The sequence below is a fragment of the Ischnura elegans genome, chromosome X (genome assembly GCF_921293095.1).
Source record: "Ischnura elegans chromosome X, ioIscEleg1.1, whole genome shotgun sequence".
Lineage (NCBI taxonomy): Eukaryota > Metazoa > Arthropoda > Insecta > Odonata > Coenagrionidae > Ischnura > Ischnura elegans.
The window spans coordinates 8,071,099-8,084,112 of record NC_060259.1 but is presented as its reverse complement, the minus strand read 5'-3'; the positions used below and the strand labels follow the sequence as shown (position 1 = coordinate 8,084,112).

The following is a 13,014-nucleotide window of genomic DNA, read 5'->3' as shown; positions in this document are numbered from 1 at the left end:
ATTTTACATGGGTCATTAGATAGGTGATAGTAGCTAGTGACAAAAATTTCATTAAAATCCGAGTCGGTGGGTGCCATGCCTGGGTGAACTGACATGGAATGACCCCAGTCTGTCATATTTTGCAGACTATTTCCTAGCTTAAAATGCTTAAATAATGCCAGAATTACGTTGTGTTTAGTCTCATTATTTTGTTAGTTATGTGCACATTACTAATATTTCAATCCATTAGAGGCATAATACTAATTGCTGAAAGTCAGTGTTTGGCACCTTTTGAGCCAATAGATGACTCATGCAGCCGTTAACATAGAGAAATGGGGAAATTTGAAGTAGGTAGGCTGAAACAGGTCAGCAGGGGAGAAAGAGGGCATCATGAAACACGTTTCTATTATTCTCGTGTTATGTGATATTTTCTTTCAAAGCCAGGGCTTTATGGTCTTCTTAACATGATCCCTGCACGAGCCATGGTATGGTGTGTCAAGGGCCTTTTGGTTGGTTTTGGAGAAAACTTTGGAGAGGGGGCCGAGGGCTGATGGGAGGGGGAGAGCAGATTAACCCTTAGACTGCGAGAACACTTTTATGCATTTTATATGCTGACTGTGGAAAAGCATTTTTAAATGTTTGACCATGTATTGACCACCTACTTGAGTTGCCCAAAATTTTTATTGCTGGCTGGGTAGAGATCGAGTGCATTTTCCCTCACTGTAGGGATCGCTAATGCGGCTTAACTCCCCCCGGAAATCTCAGATAAAAAACGTTACAGAACGTTCCCGCAGTCTAAGGGTTAATACTAGAGATGGGTCAAGTAGCAGATTTCTCGAACTCTAATATTAATTCATTGCTCGAATATTCAAATACCTCGAATTTCGAATACCTCAATAGGGGTGTTAACCTCAAACGAAAATACCCATTTAAGTAGATGATAACGGTGAGGTTTGGCTAATAATTCACATTGGTGAAAAAATTTCTTCAATAGGAGCATTACATTTTCTTTAGTGCTCCGTTGAAATTTGTGCGCCTTTGAAACGGCCAGTTTCGGCGGGAAGTCAGGCTCGAATGGCTCTGACGTCACACACATCTACTTCGCTGTCTGCACGCTTTCGGTGAACGCCGTTATCCGAGCCGTGCTTGAATTTGTGGATGCCGTGGTGAGAAATGCCTTCGGATTGTGGTTTTGTGAGGGCTAATTCTACTACTGTGCCTAAAATGAGTGCCCTGATGCTCATTTTTATCATGAATAAAAAGAGGTTAAGACAAGAAAATATCTAAATACGCAGTAATGACATTTTTAGCGCTCCGGAAATTCAAGGAGTCAAGCAGGCAAGTTAGGGGTCAATGCATATTAATTATGATAGCACTGTTAAATATGTTAATCGTACTTATGAGTATATTTTGCATCAAATACTTAATTTTGTTACGATTTACTCAACCTTGGCTTCCATTTTTATTCGAATTATCCCCTAGTAAACGCTGAATGGTTCTGCAGGGGTACATTTCATATTATATCTTAAGTATTGTTGAGAGCAAAAGAGCGTATCCTCCGTCTATTTCATCTATTAAAACGATATTGTAAGTGTTTTCTTTCCCTTTTTAAGCAACTTATGGACCCAATACTTGAACGCACGTGACACAAATATGTTCCCACTCCTCTCCAAAACCCGCTTGATGAATTCAAGAGCCCATCGACTCGTTATATCATAAATCCATGTCACGCAATGCTCGTTTTTTTAGTTTTAAAGGCTTTTGATAATTTATAGCCTATAAAAACTTAGGTGACATTAGGGAACTAATACCGTAAAATAATCACCTTCGTTCGTCTCAGATTTGTCTGAATCATGATTATGGAATGGCGAATTATTGTCAATATTTATTCTTGTGAATGTTACTGCAAGGCCCACGCACCGATTTTGGACGGCCGGTAAAATACCGGCCGATATTTTACCGGTGAAGCGCTGCTTGCACACACGCCGGATTTTCACAGGTCAAAAGATAAGTTGCTTGGTTGTTGAGCTGGCGCAGGGGATCCGCAGTGGCATTGGCCGGTAGCTAACAGACTTGTTACCAGTGCCGGTGCGCGGTCGGTCAGTGTGCAATCTCCCATGCCCTTCCATTGTTCACCATTGGAATGTTGACGGCCGTCCAAAATCGGCTTGTGCTTTGGGTCTAAGGGTTGAAAACTATTTCAGCGCTGCCAGAAAAGAATACGGCGATTCAGCAGTTAGCTATATCCAACTTATAAGAGAATAATATATACACTATGAAAGGAAGAGTTTGTCCTGAGCACAAAATCAGAAGAAACCACAGGAAAAGTAATTTTTGTCACTTATTCTTCCGCCATACCCAGAGGAAACAAAATTTACAAATTCATATGGTTCACAAGGTACTAAATACTTGATGGCATTACATTTTTTATATACTCACTCCATGTCAAAGCTTGATTTATTGGATCAGGGGGCTTTTAAATTTGGATTTCAAAACATTCAATTATATACTGTACATTGCTGTAATTGGCTTGAAAAGACAAAAGTAGATCAAATTTGTTATGCTTCGGAAGAAATATTAAAATTTTTAAGCAATCTGAAATAAGAGGTAAAGTTGCGTGGATAGTAGAAGGAACTCTTGTCTTACTGATTTGTAATTGGTCTCCTAATCTCTTTAAGTTGTCATTTAATTTAATGGTGATGAAAATGTCTCTTGGTGGCAATCTTAAATATTCCAGAGGGCAAATCAATGACGTACATTGGATCATTTAGGTATTCCTAAGTACCTCTTGGGGTAACTTCATTATTAAGTCAGTTATATTATTGTTTTCACCAACTCCAAAACTCTCGGCTGAGAATGTGCTCGAGAATATTTCATCAATAAACATTATGTTTGGTTACTGTATGGTAATCTCTGGTGAATTAAATCTAAGACTAAGTTAGCATCAATTAACTTCGGTGCTCATTGAATAGTAGCATAAATATTGTTCTTAATCTTTTGTAAATAATTTCCCTTCAAATAACTTAAATTTAAATTGTTTTCGTCCGTACGACTTATTTTGGAAGACAGCAAGTAAAACAACAAATCACGTTAACTGACGTTGTGATGCTGGCATTTAGTATAAATTTAACACTAGCATTAAAATAATCTTCACAGCAATAATAAGATGTCTTGCCGTTGATGTTTTTGGTCATCTCGCATTGCTGCAGTTAACCATTTCCTTCGCACACGAGAATTAAGAGGCACAGCAATAAAACGTTTTCCCGTATTTCTTATTGTGGTAGAATTACAAAGCGGTAGAAAGTAATTTAGTATATACGCCTTCTTCCTAATGTCCTCTATTTTCACCCTCGTTGTTTCTTCTCTGACCCAGGATCACAGGTTTTTCGACGGGGTTGACGGGTTCCGCGAGAAGTTCGCTGTGTGTGACGTCAGCATGCCTTCGGCAACCTTCGTGCGCTTTCGGAGCGTTTGAGCCGGCCCTCGGATTCCACACTTATCGCTTAGCCTTTTTGGGATTAAATTTTTGGATAGAAAAGCGCTGAAACTGCCGCCGGTATCCCCTCGGTGTGCACTTTCATTTAAGACAGTAAAAAAAAAATGGTGAACAACCCTATTACTAGAACTGCGCAGAGCACGTACGTTAAACGTACGTTTCTTCTTCTATTTCACGTGATGAATGTATAAATGAAAAGGTACACAATGGAACCTCGACCTATCGTTTTTCAAGGGGATGGACGAAAAAAACTATGAATGTGGGAATGTTTGACTAGGTTGCCTATACAGCAGGAAACCCAAGATTTTGGCGGGTAGTTGTGATTTCCTTTAACCTAGATCCACCCAATGTAACAAAAATGTCACACCCTGTATCGCTCCACTGTAGTGGCTCTTGCAAATTTGTGAAATAACAATGAAAAAATGCAGAAAATTTAAATACTTTTAAAACGTCACACTTTACGTTGAAAAATTTATGAAATGCGGACAGTGAAACACTGAAAATTATAGCTAAATATTCAATAATTTATTTTAATTGTAAACAAAAGATTGACAGTAGTGCACATAAATAATAATGTGTGCAGAAAAAATGTTGTTTTTAGTGTTTTTTATCATTTAAATGAACTCTGCAGCACAAATGTGAAAAATATTTGCTTTATCTGGGGAAATATTACCTTGCACCAAAAGATAACAGATCCGCCCAATGTGACATTTATGTCACAGCCTGTATCTCCGAAAGTACACAACCGATCAATGAAATATTTTCAGAATATAGTAAAAATGAGACCCTTGGCATTTCCCTTGAATATCAATAATTAATCTCAAAAAAATATTTTGGACAAATCCAGGTTAAAGAAATCAAACAGGAATTTCTCTGATTAATGGAATATTTATTTTTATGGGAACAATTAGGGCATATAGTTGATTCCACTAACATCTCTTTCAAATATCCCAAGGGGACACACCACTTCGCAAAAAAATGATTGCATGCCATCTCGGCATTTACACTGCTACGATGTATTTCTGTCTGATGTATACATTCATATCTACCAAACGCCATTTCAGCATCACGCCCATCTGATACTTGGCTTCATCCAAATTCTTATTTTCAACTTCAGATTGCCTGCTTTACCCCCACTCCTACTGTCAAGTGCTAGCGGACAATCCGAGGCGTTTTGCAAAATATACGCGCTTCTCCACCGGACTTTCTTCTTCTTCATTTATTTTCAGTCCAAGTTCTCTTGAGATAAGCTGATGAATTCGAATTGCTAGCAGGGAGAAACCAAATATCCTGAGAAAATATCCCTTCGTCTGTGACAATGGAGATTTATAGCATAACTCATAAATTGTAACTTGATATATGTTTTCGGAAAAAATACTGCATCAACTTCCGAGAAGATCAGCTGCAAGGATATCGAGTTTTGCCAGAATGCTAAGTCTCCGTCGTATTTTGACATTTATATCCTTGCGTAAAATGCTTAAATAAAGTCAGAAATACGTCGTGTTTGGTCTTATTCCTTTTTAAATTACGTGCACATTACAAATATATCAATCCAATAACGGTGTCATATCAATTGCTGAAAGTTATTGCTAGACACCTTTTGGGGTAATAGGTGATTCATGCAGCAGTTGACCTCCAGAAATTGGGAACTTCGAAGCAAGTAGGCAGAAAAGGTCAGTGGGGGAGAAAGAGGGAAGGGTGAAACATGATTCTATTAGTCTCCTGTAACTTGATATTTTCTTTTGAAGCTTTTGATTTATGGTCATCTTAATACGAACCCTGCGCGAGCTGGGGCCTTTAGTTTGATTTAGGAGGGGAGGAAAGCATCGTTGGAGGAGGGGCTGAGGGCTGATGGATGGAGGGGGTAGTGGATTTTGGGAATTGTGCTACGTAGTTACTATCCCGCGGCACTGAGGTTCTCCTGGTGGGGGAAAGCGGGGATTTTCGGATTTTTTCACCCAATCATTTTCGGTTCCCCATGTGTAACTCTTTTCACCGGTCTAATCCGCGAATTTGATGTAGTTCGTCAACTTGCCTAAAATGGTGCTGCATGCACTAAATGACTAGAGTTCTCTACATTATTCCGAGTCAACTAACAACGATGTGCGTGTGACAGTGTATGGCGCAAAATTCAAAGTATTCGAGTGATTCGAGGTTGTACCTTTAGCATAATTATTCGAGATCTCGAATATCGAATACTTTCTAGTATTCGAGGTATTCAAGTGTTCGCGGATACTTTTCGCACATCTCTAGTTAATACCCTTCGGTGCTGAGATTCTCCCTATGATAGTTTCTTCTCTTGGGGAATATTCAAACTATGTGCCTGTCATTACTAGCCATAAAAGACACATAGGAAATACTTTCTCATTTTGGTCTGATTATGGATACAGTATAATTATAGATCAGGACCACGATCTTCAAGCAGTCATTGCAGGAAAACGGTACTTCGGGGAATTGTAGGTGCAGTAAAAAATTATCATTGCCTGTATGAGACTTATTTGGGACCAGGAATATCGAGTGATGAATGCGGGAAAACAATCATTGTGGGAACGATGGATCGAGGTTCTGCTGTATTTTGGATTCTCCTGATTGCTGGCAGGAATTGCACAAATATATCTTTGTTCAGGTTGGACATCTTGTTGGCCAGCCGAAGTACATAAAACTTAAACATCAGCCTGAGAGGAACATAATAGGGAGTAATGAGTTCATGCAGTATTACACAATACCCATCTGGGAACCTTCTTCTTCACTGTGATTTGCTATATCTCTATGTGAAGATAGTGTCTTGGAAACCATAGCTACCCAAAATATTCACCCCCATAGTGCTGCAGACATTGAAATTTTCATTTATTTTTTTTCTAAATGCCTGAGATAATCAGTGAATAAGTTCTTATTTTGAAAAATTAAAAATTCTCTCTTTCATGCTAAAACTGTTGTTGCTTTGTTGTTGTTGTTTTTGCTTTCTCAGTAGCTATAAATAATTTTTCTCGATATTCTTTAGGCCTCCTTGGGGTGAGGTCTATCTTTTTTTCACTAATTTAATCGTTATTAATGAAATCAGTCCTGTTTAAATTGGAGCATTTTGTTAGCAGGGTTCATACTGGTCAGGGGAATAAACATTGGACTAGGAGTCATTTAAATGTCAGTGAACTTCTTTGTTGTGTGGGGAGAACTCCAAAGGCACTGCAGAAAGATGACAATCGTGGTTGAATATGCAGACTGCTGCTGCGTTCAATGAGTGTTTTGTTGCTGTCCTGGTTGGGTGGCATGGGATAGTGCTGACTAGCCAATAATTGACTTCTTTTCTACCACTCGACTTATTTCACAGTACATATATACCTTGCTGCATTTTTTTATAAAAATCCCTACATACTTTGCCATTGATAGAAAGTCAGGAAAATTTTTAAAATTCAGGCTGGAAATCAGGGGAATTGAAGGTGGGATGTTGTTATGAACCCTAACTAGGTTTTAATGAAATCTTTCAAACAGCAGTAAAAATGAAGGGATAAGAAGTACACTGTAGAAGACAAGTTGCTTTGAAAAGATGAATGGCTGAATCTTGTTGAAAAGGCTTGCATAAGTCTGAAACTTTTGATTCAGCCAGAAGTTCGACCTTTAGATTATGCATTGCATTATTTGGGTGATGTACGTCTGTTCTTGTTAACTCAATAATTGGATGGAGTGAACCAGTGTAAATTATTTTTCCTGAATGGTACAGCAGAACTTTAGAAGTGGCCCGTGAGACTCTTTCCTCTACAGCTGCTAGAAAAGATAAGGATATAATGAAAAAACAGGTATATGTAAATGGATTTACAGATTTTGGAAAGAAGTATTGACATTATTTTGTGGCATTTTGCTCATATAGGGTCATGCACTCACTGAATACTTGTAGATGATTGTGAGTACATGTTGCAATTAGTTCTTGTCCCTTCGATTTTTGCTCTGACAGCTCCTTAAGACTGGACTTTTTTGCAAACGGACTTCCTCTTTACTTCAATGTAATTTAGTTGTTTTCTTGATACTGCAAGAAAGTCATCAAGTTACGGAAACCTGATTCAATTTGAATTAAGCTGTAAGTGAAAATAAGTTATTATTATATAATAATTATCGTTAGCGTTTGGTATCAAAAAATCATCAGCAATTTGAATATTATTTGCCCTCTTTAGAATGGATTATGCATTTCCATGAAATTTTCTGTTTTTTTTTTAAATAATTCAACTACTGAGCACACTCTATGTGTGCTTCATTGACACCATCAGTTTCTGAATAATATTAGCTATAACATACACTCTGTTACTTCTACAATATATGTTTAAAATCCGACCGGTTTTGGCTGTTATACCATTATCAAGTGTATGAAAGATCTTATATATTGTATGCACTTGATAATGGTGTAGCAGCCAAACTTAACTTCCTCATGCATTTGAAAAATTCCAACTGGTCTGGACTGGACTGGAAGTTAAGTTTGGCTGCTACACCATTATCAAGTGCATACAATATACTGAAACCAGTCAGAATTTTTTAAATATATTGTGGAAGTAACAAAGTGTATCTTATTGCTAATATGGAGCCCTTCCACCATGTACAAGCTTCAAGTTTTGATTTAAATTCTGAATAATGAATTATGGAGTATTGGTTTGTATAAATTTTTATTTGGAATTATGTAATTATCCGTAATGATTTAGTTTTGTAGCTCTTGATGTCATTTTGTATATGATGGATTCAAAACCATTGCTCTTGGCAATGAGAGCATAAACAGCATTCTTCTCGTATAATGTTATTGTGAAATCATTTAAGAAATTTCAGAGGATGATCGTGAAGGTGAATCTTGGTGGAGGTATTGGTTATTTTAATAATGGAAAAAAATGTATGGTTCTGTCTTTAAATGTTTGCATATTACATGTGCTAAGGTTTCAAGAATGAAAATACTGAATTATTGTCTGAAGGGATGCTCGTTGCATTGCTAGTTATGTCCTCATAATGTCCTTGCCGGCCTCGGTGGCGGCGGGGTAACGTTCTCGCCTGCCAAACAAGAGGTCGCGGGTTCGAGTCCCGCTTGGGTAGGTTTCCCCAGTCCAGGGCATGGTTGTTTGTGTACGTTTACTTGTTACATTTGTTGAACACTCCGGTGTAAAATGGCCATTAAGAGCTGTATCCGGTGGTTTGAGAATAAAATAAAATAAAAATAAAATAATGTAGTTTTGCAGTTTAATGATGGTTTGCTCAATACTTTGACACTTTTATGTATGATTAGGTATATCTTAACAATTTTTTGGCCTGGGCTTAATGTGAATTAGTCATTGAAGGAAGATGGCTCATTTTTATATGTTTGAAAATTTCATAAGTTTTGGTATATATATTAGTAAAAGGTCATTGTAGTATGAGCTGTTTTCTTAATAACTGGTACAAATAACCTTTTGTGATTTGTGTGTTATTTTTTTGCTAGTTTCTGTGTGTTGGTGTGTGAAATTTATGTCTGGCTCTCTCTTGTAGCTCTTGGTCAGAAGAAGGTTGCCGAGTGGAGTCAACTAACATCAGCCACACCCTTTGCCAGTGTGACCACCTCACTAACTTTGCTGTGTTGATGGACATCCATTCTACTTTGCTTAACCCTCCCCACCAAACTGCTCTGCAAATAATCACTTATGTTGGGTGCATCATATCAAGTGTTTGTCTTGTTTTGGCCATCATCACATTTCAACTCTTCAGAGGATTGAAAGTAAGTTGTTAAGTATGATGCTTTGATTCCATGCATGCTGTCATTTTGATACACATACTTAGTCTGCTTATTTTTCTGCCTGTGGTTTATAAAATTCTGCTATTATCACGTGATAAAAAATTTAGTATTCTTCTATGGAACAAAATTCTTGGGGCCAATATTTTACCAGTTCTTTGAACAGCTAGTCATTGGATGTGTTGTGCATGTTGCATTGTTTCAGGGGTGCCACAAATTACGGTACTCTTATTAATACAAACAACTTTATTAAGAAGTTCTTGTTTTTACAAAGCATATTGTTGGTCCCAATGAAAAGGCTAATCCAACCTATAGCAGAAGAAATTATCGCAAAATTTTCATTACAGGCGGTCCCCGACTTTCGCACATAATGCGTTCCGGTAAACTTGTACGAAAGTCGAACCATTGACTTCCATACTAATTAGTGGTTACGTTCCAAAAGACCGGAATATACATACTAAAACCTTTTTTTTCACGGACTTTAATTCAATTCACTAAATTTTAATAATATGTTAATAAAATTCCTCGAATCATCTAATTTCTTTCGAAAATACGCAGAAAATGTAAATGAAAGTTTAAAAAAAAAACAAGAACTCCGTTGGCTATCGAGTGAAACATCCTCTTGGCGTTTAAGTTGACATTCCACTTATTACGTCCACTATATATAAAAAGACATATCAAGAAGTATAACAAAATGTAATTGTTGAACCCGCACTCTGGATACCTTTTAATTTTCACACCAAAATTCGACATTCGGCAGGTGACATTCGTGATCGCGTATATTTCGCATGTTATTCAAAAAAGACAAAAGACAAACGGAATTTGGGCGATATTTCGTACAAAATTGTTGCCGAAGGTGTACATGAATTAAACAGCACTCAAACGAAAAAACACAATTACAAAGAAGATCTCACTAGTTTTATAAAAAGCTATTTGATGATGTCTGGTCAACTTTTTTGAAAAATCTCTCCAATGAAGGCTTTCTTCTTCTCTTGATGAAGGAGCCTATAGCAGGCAGTTCCTCTCCCAAATAAATCACCTAGATTAGAGTCAACTACCAACGATTCCCTTCATTGTATACGTTCGTATTGTTCGCATATAATGCCATTTGAAACAATTGAATGTTGGGATGCGCAGTAAACATCGCAGGAATTAAAAAAAATTACAGACCAACGTCCGAAAGTCCGAATTTAGCGTACGGAAATCAAGTAAAAGGTGTCAATTTTGAGCGTACGAAAGTGCGAATTGTACGAAAGTCGAGTGTACGAAAGTCGAGTGTACGAAAGTCGAGGACCGCCTGTATTGAGGCCGTTTTACAATGTGAATTTTCATTCAAATGATCTTTCGAGTGATCTTGCGAATGACCATCATTCACTCTGTAAAACAGAAATTTCCAGCATTCATATGAAATTTCAAGCATGTTCTAATTTGCTTGAATGATATGAGCGCATGGCGTCCATCTTGCCATTGTCACCACTTCAGAATTTTAAAATCATGTATAAAAACTTTGGAAGCATAGCAACCAATGCAATAGCTCAAATAATTGATATGCACTTTGAGAGAATATAAATTCACAAACATCAATTCTCTAAAGTGGGTAGTTCGTAAATAACATTCGGGATATGTAATGAATAAAAACGTCGTTTTTCTTCTAGATTACATCGATATTTTTTTAAATTTGCAATTACAAACTATATTTCATGATTGAAAGGCTAAAGTTTGGGGTGGGAGTCCCAACTAATTGCAAAATCTTTGTTTCTTTTGTGAACACATACCAACGTAAATGAGACATTATATCATATTGGCTTTCCTTTGAAATCACAATATTGCCTATCCTCCATAAGTCAAGGGGTAAACCGAATGATCATTCAATGAAATTTGGAGTATGTTCTATTTTGCCTGAATAATTCCATGAATGATATGAGTGCACGGCACCCATCTTGCCACTGACACCACTTCAGAATTTAGATATCATGTATAAAAACTTTGGAGTCGCAGTAACCCATATGATAGCTCGAATAGTTAACCCTTTTGCTGCCAGCCCATTTTGGGTGGGATGTGCGAAGACTGGCTATTTTCCGGAATTTGCAGCATTTCAGATTAAGATATATTTATGTCTTCTAACCATGGATAGATTGTGGGGGTTTACTTAATTACAGCCGTTGAAAAGGCCACAATCATGAAAAAAAGTCAAATAAGTCGGGCCGATAAATCTGCAGTTTTCGTTCGACCAGCGTGGGCCGATATATCGGCCCGGTGGTATAAAAGGGTTAATATATACTTTGGGTAAGAATACATGAGGTAGGATTTTTCTGAGCGAGAAACTACGTGCAGTTATTCCCCAAATTTAATTTACTGAATCAGAAGGGAAAAGACCTTGGATAAACATTTGAAGAGTGAGTTTCCTTCGGATCATGTTCTTGAGTGCACTACCTTGAAGCATAATCATGCGCTGCAGCGAAAACAAATTATTACTTCGTTATGGGATCACAAAATGCACGATTTTCCAAAGTGGTTTTCTGCTATTAATTACGTACTGCATTAATCCCTCATTGCTTAGTACGTCATACCACATCCAAAAGTCAAAGCAATACAAAAGTATATTTAAGCGCACATGTAAACAAAGCATGCAATCGTGAGCGACATCCAAAGCAAATCATGTGGTCAGAAACAGCCAGAAATATCGTTAGAATTGACATACATTATCGATAGTCGCACCAGTGCACCACATTTCTGCACAGAAAATTTGCTGAAATCATTCACTGTGTGAAGCGGTCACGGCGAATGAATTTAATTCAAATGATCATTCGAAAGATCATTCACAGTGTAAAACGGCCTTTACATAGTTACAAACCTCAGTCTCGGTTCCTCTTGTCACAAAAAGAACTTTATCACGTAGTTTCACACATAAGTAATAGCATTTAGGTTATGATGATTATACGCTATGCTACATCATAGTCATTGCGCTATGTTTAAGTTCTCCTCGTGCACTGTCCCCAAGATTGTCTTTTATGGTTCTTTCTTTAGTAGGAGGTAATTGAGTATGCATGCAACATCATATAATAAGCTTTATTCCTGTGGAATCATAGTGACCTACTCACTACTGGTCGTAAATTGACCGCACAGTAAGTCCTCTTCTTGTGAACATTTGATTTACAAACTTTCATAGGTGAGAACATTCAAAAAATTCTTATGTGCCTGAAATTTGGCACCTGTTGAGTTGGCCGATGTGACACGGTGTGGGGTAGAGGAAATCATACTTAGGGCATAATCTGAACAAGTATCATTTAATTCGTTGTGAAGTCAGGTACTGTTCAGTGTTCAGCCCATTCTTCCTTCCTCAGGATAGCGAAATTTTTTTGCTCCAGCCACAACCACATTTTTTGATGCCTTGCCTAGGTTTACCAACTTTCGATCAAGGTCTCAGGATGCATCTTGTTTGTATGCCGAGGATTTAGTCTATTCAGGAAGATATTAACCCTTGACAGTGTGATGGAGCAGCCAAGGAGTTAGTGTTTCACAGATGGATGTTGTTGACACAGGATGGTCATGACAATAGGAAGAGGACAAGAAGCTGTTGAATGAATTGAGAGGGCTAGAGCTAGGCAGCTGAAAATTGTTTTTCCTAGGCTCACTTTTTCAAAAAGATGACTTCAAAGCCAATAAGAATATTTATGCAGCCCATTCCCTTACTTTTTCAACACAAATGGATTTCCTTCATGGGAGGAATGGGTAAAAGATGATGTAAGTAACTATCATCCTGTGTCTATCCTTCCTATTTTTTCTATTTTATTGGAACATGTTA

The 13,014-nt window shown here is 37.5% G+C and overlaps 1 protein-coding gene across 6 annotated transcripts in view; it reads left to right on the top strand.

Moving 5' to 3' along the window:
• LOC124171334 (latrophilin Cirl-like) overlaps window positions 1-13,014 on the top strand; it is a 262,984-nt gene that overhangs the window by 167,124 nt on the left and 82,846 nt on the right. For all 6 annotated transcript variants that reach the window (XM_046550490.1, XM_046550485.1, XM_046550487.1 and 3 more), the window contains one exon: window positions 8,969-9,194. In XM_046550490.1, the coding sequence (XP_046406446.1) occupies window positions 8,969-9,194 (226 nt within the window). The remainder of the gene's footprint in view (window positions 1-8,968; window positions 9,195-13,014) is intronic.